Raw genomic sequence first — 10,598 nt, 5'->3', positions numbered from 1 at the left:
ATGGTCTTGGGTCTTGTATGCGTGCCCACTGGAAGTGATTTTGAATTTTGCCCCTCCCCCCCAGCCCCCTGCGCCCCCGGGCCCCCTGCGCCCCTGCGCCCCCCAGGCCCCGGGCCCCCTGCGCCCCCGGGTCCCTGCACCCCCAGGCCCCCTGCGCCCCCCAGGCCCCCTGCACCCCCAGGCCCCCTGCGCCCCCCTGCGCCCCCAGGCCCCCTGCGCCCCCTGCACCCCCTGCACCCCCAGGCCCCCTGCGCCCCCCTGCGCCCCCAGGCCCCCTGCGCCCCCCAGGCCCCCTGCGCCCCCCAGGCCCCCTGCACCCCCAGGCCCCCTGCGCCCCCAGGCCCCCTGCGCCCCCCAGGCCCCCTGCACCCCCAGGCCCCCTGCGCCCCCAGGCCCCCTTCGCCCCCAGGCCCCCTGCGCCCCCCAGGCCCCCTGCACCCCCAGGCCCCCTGCGCCCCCAGGCCCCCTGCCATGTCGAGACGCAGCCGGAACAGCAGGGCGTGGCGCTACGTCTGGAGCGGCATCAGACGGGACGCGGACGCCAGAGCCCTGGTCCTGGCCTCGGAGAGCGAGGAGTGGCAGTACGAGCGCCTGCAGGTGAGGGGGTGTGGTGGGGCAGAATACCTGGCGCAGGTGAGGGGGTGTGGTGGGGCAGAATACCTGGCGCAGGTGAGGGGGTGTGGTGGGGCAGAATACCTGGCGCAGGTGAGGGGGTGTGGTGGGGCAGAATACCTGGCGCAGGTGAGGGTGTGTGAACAGGCCTGTAGGATATGAAAGGAACAGCTGCTTCTGTTCTTTGGAGAACCACTTGCCCTGTGGCATCAATTAAACAGCCGGAGGCAGGATGTGTAATTAAGGCTCTTTACTGGGATATTAGGATAACTGGATGCCACCTTGCATCTACTGTGCATCTGTGTGTGGTGTTATTTGAGAGGATTAAGCCAGATTTGGCCTCTCGCAGTTGGTTTCACAGTGAGAATGCGTTGCTGTGTCTGGGGGCTCAACGCAGGGCTTGAAGAGACTCAGAACAACACTAGCCTGGTGTCTTATTCTCCGGCCGGTTCCCCCTGCAGCTCTCTATCATCAGTTTTCCCTGCCTTCACACTGATCTCTGCTGTTCAGCCTCACTCCCAATATTTGTTCAGATAAACAGTGAATATGTTTGAAGGCGGCGGCATATGTTTGCGTGGGTTTCCTCCGGGTACTCCGGTTTCCTCCCACAGTCCAAAGACATGCAGGTTAGGCTGATTGGAGAGTCTAAATTGCCCGTAGGTATGAGTGTGTGAGTGAATGGTGTGTGTGACCTGTGATAGACTGACGACCTCTCCAGGGTGTATTCCTGCCTTTCGCCCAATGTATGCTGGGATAGGCTCCAGCCCCCCTGCGACCCTGTTCAGGATAAGCGGGTTAGGATAATGAATGAATGAATGTTTGAAGGCAGTGGAGAGTTTGATATGAGGGAAGGATCTTATATCTGTAAGGCCTGATGGCCGAGCTACTTTCAGTGCCATTACCTGGGACTACAAAGGCACACTGAAAGGACCTTTCTTACGCAATGTATTCCATGTTGAAGAATTATAATTACAATTGTAATGACCCAAGTTTGGCCGGCTCACGTGGAGCAGCAATAATTGGCTCGCTGCTCCAGAGGGAGGGACTTGGCAGGGTTAGTAGATAGCCGCACAAACAAGCACCTCGGGCGCCTCGGAATCACGGTTACAGCTTGGGAGGCGAGACGGCTTGAAGAAGGCGTGTTGCTCTCCCGTTGGCCGCCGAGGGACGGGGTGTGGGCGGTGTATCTAATACTAGCTCTAATTGAATCAGACGGGGTCCAATTGGCTACCAAATTGGGAGAAAAAGGGGAAAAAATCGGATAAAAATATTATTAAAAAAAAAAAAAACAATTGCAATGACAATGATGACATTAACAACAATTATTGTTATTAAGGCAAAGTGCTGGAACCCTTTTGTTTTTGTTCAGATTATTATTGTCGTTTTTCAGTCATTAAATGTATATAGGCATGACCATATTTACAAGCAACAGCTATAAAACTTGAACGCTTTGTCTGATCTTCAACAAATTTGGTACACTGGTTTATTACTTTATTCTGATGTGGCACCTCTCTGCCAATAGGTGGCACTATAAGAAGCAAAAAAAGTGTAATTGCCTCTATCTCTTCAAACTTTGCATGCTGTGTCTTCATGTCTGTTTCCCATTGACAGTTAGTGGCTCAACCCCATGTTTCAGCCAGTGAACTTTCCCACACAGACTTCAAACCCCCCCCCCCTGCTGGGCACATTCTCTCTCCTCAGACCATTAAAGAGAACTGGGTGTCCCGATTGCCAGAGGGGTTTTTTTTCACAAACTTGTTTACCGCTAACTCGCTGCTGTCATGCTGACCTGAAGGTTTTGCTTTGAAAAGAGGAACTGAGAGGCGGATTGTGCAGAGGCCTCCTGCCTGAGGTCCTGTTTGTGTGTGCGCGTGCGTGCGTGTGTGTGTGCGTGTGTGTGTCTCCAGTGCAGCGACTCTGAGGTCCTGTGTGTGTGTCTCCAGTGCAGCGACTCTGAGGTGCTGTGTGTGTGTGTCTCCAGTGCAGAGGCCTCCTGCCTGAGGTGCTGTGTGCGTGTGTGTCTCTAGTGCAGCGACTCTGAGGTGCTGTGTGTGTGTGTGTGTCTCTAGTGCAGCGACTCTGAGGTGCTGTGTGCGTGTGTGTCTCCAGTGCAGCGACTCTGAGGTGCTGTGTGCGTGTGTCTCCAGTGCAGCGACTCTGAGGTGCTGTGTGTGTGTGTGTGTGTGTGTGTGTGTGTCTCTAGTGCAGCGACACTGAGGTCCTGTGTGTGTGTCTCTAGTGCAGCGACTCTGAGGTGCTGTGTGTGTGTGTGTGTCTCTAGTGCAGCGACTCTGAGGTGCTGTGTGTGTGTGTGTGTCTCCAGTGCAGCGACTCTGAGGTGCTGTGTGTGTGTGTCTCTAGTGCAGCGACTCTGAGGTGCTGTGTGTGTGTGTGTGTCTCTAGTGCAGCGACTCTGAGGTGCTGTGTGTGTGTGTGTGTCTCCAGTGCAGAGACTCTGAGGTGCTGTGTGTGTGTGTGTGCGTGTGTCTCCAGTGCAGCGACTCTGAGGTGCTGTGTGTGTGTGTGTGTCTCTAGTGCAGCGACTCTGAGGTGCTGTGTGCGTGTGTGTGTGTGTGTGTGTCTCTAGTGCAGCGACTCTGAGGTGCTGTGTGCGTGTGTGTGTGTGTGTGTGTCTCTAGTGCAGCGACTCTGAGGTGCTGTGTGCGTGTGTCTCCAGTGCAGCGACTCGGACTCGGAGCCAGAGTTCCCCTCTCTCCTGCCGGCCGCTCCCAGTGCCGTGCCCGTGACGGGGGAGTCCTACTGCGCCTGCGACTCCCAGGCTGAGTCCGGCTACAACCCCCGCCTGCGCGCCTTCCACCGCGTCCGGGACTGCCGCTGCGGGGAGGACGACCAGGGTGAGCGGGGTCAGAGGTCGAGCTCGGTTTGGGAGCTGGGTCTGAAACCGCCGGGAGCTGGATGTCACACCGCGGCTGCATGTTGTGGCCAGTCACGCTTTTTGGCTGATGACTAATCAGAATTGTTATACTTTGACACCGGTTTTTCTTTCCATCCACTTCCTGTAAAAAACAACATTTTACAAGATTTGGCATCATTGAACAGTGATTGAATGACTATTCAGAAGGCAGTTGCGAAGCCAACTGTCCAATTACTTTTGGTTCCCTAAAATGGACTATGTCTAAAAAGGGATGTAATTCCTTCATGGATATTCATTTGAGGGTAGCGAATATGGATAACCTCAAATGAAAGGTGACAGGTTGCACTTTCACTGAATATTCATTGTTTCATTTCAAATCCAGTGTGCCAGAGTACAGAGCCAAAATAATAGAAATTGTACCACACACTGTTTGTTGTTGTATTAAATTAAATTACATTGCATTTTCTTTAGCAGATTCTTTTATCCAAAGCGACATACATACGTATACCAAGGTCTTGCTAGTGCCAAAAGGACCGCATTGACCCTACCTTTGGCGATTAAGATTTTCAGTTCCTTTCAAAAACATGACTATTTTTCTGTGATTCCAAACTTTTGAGAGGAAGTGTGGATAGATATGCAAATCTGGTAATCCGGGGAGATCGGAGCGGCTGGTCCCGCCTGCTGCTCCATGTCTCCTCTCCCGGGTGACTCCCCCGACGTTCACTCCCCCTGACTTTCACTCCCCCGACGTCCTCTCCCCCGACGTTCTCTCCCCCGACGTTCACTCCCCCTGACTTTCACTCCCCCGACGTTCACTCCCCCTGACTTTCACTCCCCCGATGTTCACTCCCCCGACGTTCCCTCCCCCGACGTTCCCTCCCCCGACGTTCCCTCCCCCGACGTTCTCTCCCCCGACGTTCTCTCCCCCGACGTTCACTCCCCCGACGTTCTCTCTCCTGTCGTTCTCTCCCCCGACGTTCTCTCCCCCGACGTTCACTCCCCCGACGTTCCCTCCCCCGACGTTCTCTCCCCCGACGTCCTCTCCCCCGACGTTCTCTCGCCCGACGTTCTCTCCCCCGACGTTCTCTCCCCTGACGTTCTCTCCCCCGACGTGCTCTCCCCCGTCGTTCACTCCCCCGACGTTCACTCCCCCGACGTTCACTCCCCCGACGTTCTCTCCCCCGACGTTCTCTCCCCCGACATTCTCTCCCCTGACGTTCTCTCCCCCGACGTTCTCTCCCCCGACATTCTCTCCCCTGACGTTCTCTCCCCTGTCGTTCTCTCCCCCGACGTTCTCTCCCCCGACGTTCACTCCCCCGACGTTCACTCCCCCGACGTTCTCTCCCCTGTCGTTCTCTCCCCTGACGTTCTCTCCCCCGACGTTCACTCCCCCGACGTGCTCTCCTCTGACGTTCTCTCCCCCGACGTTCTCTCCCCCGACGTGCTCTCCCCCGTCGTTCTCTCCCCCGTCGTTCTCTCCCCTGACGTTCTCTCCCCCGACGTGCTCTCCCCCGTCGTTCTCTCCCCCGTCGTTCTCTCCCCCGACGTTCTCTCCCCCGACGTGCTCTCCCCCGACGTTCTCTCCCCTGTCGTTCTCTCCCCTGACGTGCTCTCCCCTGTCGTTCTCTCCCCCGACGTTCTCTCCCCTGTCGTTCTCTCCCCTGACGTGCTCTCCGGCCTCGGCAGATTTCGACTGGGTGTGGGACGACGGCAGCAAGTCCACCGCCTCCCTGCTGAGCTGTGACAACCGCAAGGTCAGCTTCCACTCGGAGTACAGCTGCGGCACGGCCGCGGTCCGCGGGTCCCGGGAGCTCGCACACGGCCAGCACTTCTGGGAGATCAAGATGACTTCCCCCGTCTACGGCACCGACATGGTTGGTACCGGTACCGGCGCTGGGTGGGAAGGGCCTTACCCCACGTGGCCGTGACGATGTTTCCCCAGTACTCTTCGTACAGCCTAACCTTTGACGCACCAGCGAAATGCCGGCTGATTTCCACATTCTGTTGCAGTGTTTCGCAACTCCAGTCCTCGGTTTTTGTTGGAACTATGACTGAGCAAACCACCAAAACAGGCCCTTGATTAGATAAATCCGGCATGTGACTTTGTGGTTATAAGAAAAACCTTCTGGCAAGTGGGTGCTGAGCACTGGAATTGAGAAACACTGCTTTATGGGATGATCTTAATTTTGAAGAATGATTTTCAAGCACGTTTTAGAAGCAGACTCCGTTTTGACGCCGCTCTTAATTATGGGGGCTTGTTGAGCTGGGCGATGAAGCATGTGCAGCCTATCTGGTTTCTTTTGTGCTTTTTTTTTTCTTTAATGCCTGATGCCGCAGTAAACATTCAAACTATTGAGGCCACATGAAATGCTTCCGGGGAAGAAAATTGGTGGCAGTCCTATTTATTGTGTGTATACAGTCATCCACTTCATTATGTGAGCTTGACAAAAACGCATCACATGGAAGCTCAATGACCTTGCTGATTGATTGGCAGTTTTAATGAAGACCCAATAGATAACAAGGTTTTTTCTGGGAAGCATTGCACATTCATCCTCTGAAGTTTGTCGGTTTACTTGCAAATCAGCTGTAAACCTTATCTATTGGGTCTTGATGAAACAGTCAATCAGCAACAATGTCAAAACAATTTTTTTGTTAACAAGCCCTTGGTGCTTGTTAACTTTGGGGAGTTTGTTGGCTGTGTTTGTAGATGGTGGGCATTGGGACCTCAGATGTGAACCTGGACAAGTACAGACACACCTTCTGTAGTCTTCTGGGGAAGGATGAGGACAGCTGGGGGCTCTCATACACAGGTCAGTGTGTATAACCACTGGGTGTCATGCGCAGGTCAGTGTTCATAACCGCTGGGTATCATGCGCAGGTCAGTGTTCATAACCGCTGGGTATCATGCGCAGGTCAGTGCTTATAACAGCTGGGTATCATGCGCAGGTCAGTGTTCATAACCGCTGGGTGTCATGCGCAGGTCAGTGTTCATAACCGCTGGGTATCATGCGCAGGTCAGTGCTTATAACAGCTGGGTATCATGCGCAGGTCAGTGCTTATAACAGCTGGGTATCATGCACAGGTCAGTGCTTATAACAGCTGGGTATCATGCGCAGGTCAGTGTTCATAACCGCTGGGTATCATGCGCAGGTCAGTGTGTATAACAGCTGGGTGTCATGCGCAGGTCAGTGTTCATAACAGCTGGGTGTCATGCGCAGGTCAGTGCTTATAACAGCTGGGTATCATGCGCAGGTCAGTGTTCATAACAGCTGGGTGTCATGCGCAGGTCAGTGCTTATAACAGCTGGGAGTCTCATACACAGTTCAATCCCTATAACTCACAGGGTTGTAATTTCTACTTTAAAAGATTTAAGTAGCCTGATCCTTTATGTGATCCCTCATTTAGCTGAAACCATGAATCATGGCTGATCTGCTTCTTTCCCTGTACTAGATGTTTACTGTGGTCTAATCTAGGAGTGTGCCGTTGTTGGTGTACAGAACTAATTTGTTAACTATGAGTGGACGCAAACCTCTGCAAACACACTGGCCTTCCAGGAATGAAGATACTCTCCCCTGCCTCCACACACCTGGCTATTATTGATATACATTTAGCATAGTTTTATGTGTGTGTGTGTGTGTGTGAACATGCAGGCCTGCTCCATCACAGAGGGGACAAGGTGAACTTCTCATCGCGTTTTGGCCAAGGCTCCATCATTGGGGTGCACCTGGACACGTGGCACGGGACCCTCACCTTTTTCAAGAATCGCAAGTGCATCGGTGAGATGGCGGGGGGGGGGGCAGGACAGGGCACACTGTGGCAGGACTGTTCCCGCGGAGTTAGACTCTCATGAACTTCAGTGCTGGGGTCAACTCCATTTTGTTCTCTCAGGGTCAGATTTAGAACAGTCCCAGCGCAAAAACGTTTGCTGGATTCGCTCTTTTGCGTTCGCAGATGCCGACTCATTAACGACCGATTTACAAAAACCATTTCTATTCACACGGTAAAATAAGTTTAACTCTCTCATTTTCAATTCTGTGGTAGTAAATGCCTGTGAAAAGGGTCAAGAACAATATGGGATGCTTACACCTCCAGATTACAAAGTGCTAAGAAATGGCTGTGGAGGTGCAAGTAGCGAGGGAACCATAAGGAGAAATAACTTCAGGTCAGGAAATATAAGTCAAGGAGGTACGGGAGATATAGCTTCACACCGTGTTAGCCTACAGCACAGGAATGCAACACCGATAGATGAAGAGGACGAAGATTTGGAGGGACATCATATAGGCTACAAAAAACATTCTTAATAAAGCAAACCGTAGAGGATGCAAAGAAAATATGGCATGATGTTAGGCTTTTACTAGGGTGAACGACACAGATGGTGGTCCAAGGAACTGCGCTAAAGTTAGCTTCATATTGGGATATTTTGGAATTTCGGTTTCACAAAGAAACACCCAAATCACACTACAGAAAATGGTTGCCATTTATATAGCACCTTTATCCAAAGCGCTGTACAATTGATGCTTCTCATTCACCCATTCATACACACACTCACGGCAATTGGCTGCCATGCAAGGCACCGACCAACTCGTCTGGAGCATTTAGGGGTTAGGTGTCTTGCTCAGGGACGCTTCGACACAGCCTGGGCAGGGGATTGAACCGGCAACCCTCCGATTGCCAGATGGCTTCTCTTACCTAAAGTCTGAATATCTCAATATAAAACTAACTTTACCACAGAAAGTAAGTGAGTAATATTAACACTGACCGAACAAAAATCATTAAAAAAAAATAAAAAAAAGAATAATTTAATGAGCGTCTCACGCGCCCGCCTTTCTCCCTCCTCTCCACCAGGGGTCGCCACAACGGAGCTGCACAACAAGCGGCTGTACCCCATGGCGTGCTCCACGGCGGCCAAGAGCAGCATGAAGGTGATCCGCTCCTGCTTCGCGCCCACCTCCCTGCAGTACCTGTGCTGCGCGCGGCTGCGCGAGCTGCTGCCCGGCTGCGCGGACACGCTGGGGGCCCTGCCCCTGCCCCCGGGGCTGCGCCAGCTGCTGCGGCACAAGCTGGGCTGGGTGCTGAGCCTGAGCCGCCCGCGGCCCCCCTCGGGGCCCGCCGCGTCCTCCGGGAGCGACTCCGAGGGCGGCCTGTCCGACCCCGAGGCCTGGCAGAGGAAGCGCTGTCGCTGGACTTAGCCGACGGACGCGCGCGTCGCACACCCCCTCCCGGCCCTCCCGGCCCTCCCTCGGAGCCCGCGGACGGTTAACTCGCAACGGACTTCTGGCCAAAACCGACCCTGCTGGCCTCTGAATTTTGGAAAAATAAACTTTTTGCATCGATATTTTGGTGCCACCCCCCACTTTTCCACTGCAAAAACCCCAAAATAACAAACATTTTATTCTTACACTGAGACTTTAAAGTCGTATAACTTTGTTTGACAAATAAGATGAAAACGTTGCCGATGCGGTAAGACTCCTTTCAGGATTTGCCAGTGGAATAAGAGGATTTCTCTTGCCAAGCGGACGTTGGCTTAACAAGCTAATAGCTAAAATCAAGCGAATGGGTCAGTGCGTAGCCGGGTGGCTAGAGTACATCACTAGGACCGAGAAGGTTGGTTGGTAGCCACGATAAGATCCGCGCAGCTGTTTGGCCCTCGAGCAAGGCCCTTAACCCACATTGCTCGCATCCGACGTCTTATTTCTAGATGAAAATGTTCGTTACGGTGGTCTTTTTGCAGTGTTTTGAGCGGAAGTCACTTCCTGCGGCTCACGGCGGTCTGTCCAGTGTCAGAACGGGCTTGGCTGAGGTCACGACTGAGGACCGACCTCACTGCTGGGACGTCGCACGCCCTGTCCCCGTCCCAGGAACTGTACATGGCACAACTTTATATGCAGATTGCACAGTATGAGGACGTTTTAACATTACATTTGCCACAAGGGTATGCCGAACTCTCTTTAAAGAACTCTCTTTGGGGTGCATTGTGGAGATATTCCGCGTTTGCTTAACCGTGTCTGACACAATTCTGATGCCAAACTCCCAGACCCTACTCCCTGTCCGCAGTCACAGCAGTGAGGGTAATAAACGGAATTAATTATACGAATTGAACCGTCTTCATCAGTATTTCTCGTTCCTTGATCGTGTTGTAACTGGGTCATTAAAGAGCGCCTCCCGTAAATGAGGAAGCTCCCTAACTGACGTTCAAGAACAATTTTGTAAACACTGCACTAAGAGGATGGGCGGCACAGATGGTGCAGTGGGTAGCACTGCCGCCTCACAGCAAGGAGGTCCTGGGTTCGAATCCCCGTCGGCCGGGGCCTCTCTGTGCGGAGTTTGCATGTTCTCCCCGTGTCTGCGTGGGTTTCCTCCGGGTACTCCGGTTTCCTCCCACAGTCCAAAGACATGCATGTTAGGCTGATTGGAGAGTCTAAATTGCCCGTAGGTATGAGTGTGTGAGTGAATGGTGTGTGTGCCCTGTGATGGACTGGCGACCCGTCCAGGGTGTATTCCTGCCTTTCGCCCAATGTATGCTGGGATAGGCTCCAGCCCCCCTGCGACCCTGATCAGGATAAGCGGGTTCAGATAATGGATGGATGGATGGATGCACTAAGAGGGATCGTGGAATTTAGTTTAATTTGGTGATGCTCCCTTGGTGGTTTAATATGTTTGTATGAAGGCTTCTAGATAAGAGCTACACTCACTGAGCACTTTATTAAGAGCACCTGTACACCTAGTCATTCGTACACCTACTGCTAAAAATATATTATCGAGCCATTACTGGACAATTATAGCGAACGTATTCGCTATAGAACTACAATTCCCTGTAATACGTCCTATGTCGCTAAATACGAAAATGGTGCCGAATTGTAGTTCACTTTGATACAACCGCAACAATGCATTAATACGGAAAAAAAAACAATTGGGGAAATTGGGAAAACTATTATTTCGTTTTCTAACGGGGTGTATTTTATCATATAGTGTACTGTAAGGCGAACTGTATGACTGATATGACAGTGTTGGATTAATGTTCACGTCATCCATCATAGGAACTGGCTAGAGTGTGACGTCACGAACGCTGCTCAAATTACCCCGTTTTTAAATACTTGGAGAATTAGCTTAG

At 52.6% G+C, this 10,598-nt stretch overlaps 1 protein-coding gene across 1 annotated transcript; it reads left to right on the top strand.

Annotated features, from left to right (window-relative positions):
* The first annotated feature begins 461 nt into the window (after positions 1–461).
* Positions 462–9,581, top strand: spsb3a (splA/ryanodine receptor domain and SOCS box containing 3a). The gene is made up of 6 exons (XM_061225240.1): positions 462–597; positions 3,290–3,467; positions 5,174–5,361; positions 6,195–6,297; positions 7,138–7,263; positions 8,333–9,581. The coding sequence occupies exons 1-6, from the start codon at positions 472–474 to the stop codon at positions 8,674–8,676; spliced, it is 1,065 nt and encodes a 354-aa protein (XP_061081224.1). The 5' UTR covers positions 462–471; the 3' UTR covers positions 8,677–9,581.
* The last annotated feature ends 1,017 nt before the right edge of the window (positions 9,582–10,598 follow it).

Source organism: Conger conger, chromosome 16, assembly GCF_963514075.1.
Source record: "Conger conger chromosome 16, fConCon1.1, whole genome shotgun sequence".
Lineage (NCBI taxonomy): Eukaryota > Metazoa > Chordata > Actinopteri > Anguilliformes > Congridae > Conger > Conger conger.
This window is presented reverse-complemented; position numbering and strand designations above follow the sequence as displayed.

What these genes read in the sequence shown, in the direction of transcription:
- spsb3a (XM_061225240.1), top strand. Translation starts at nt 472, where the DNA reads ATGTCGAGACGCAGCCGGAACAGCAGGGCGTGGCGCTACGTCTGGAGC. An exon ending in GGCAGTACGAGCGCCTGCAG is followed by an intron (nt 598 to 3,289) that starts GTGAGGGGGTGT and finishes GTGTGTCTCCAG; the next exon opens with TGCAGCGACTCGGACTCGGA. An exon ending in CTGCGGGGAGGACGACCAGG is followed by an intron (nt 3,468 to 5,173) that starts GTGAGCGGGGTC and finishes CGGCCTCGGCAG; the next exon opens with ATTTCGACTGGGTGTGGGAC.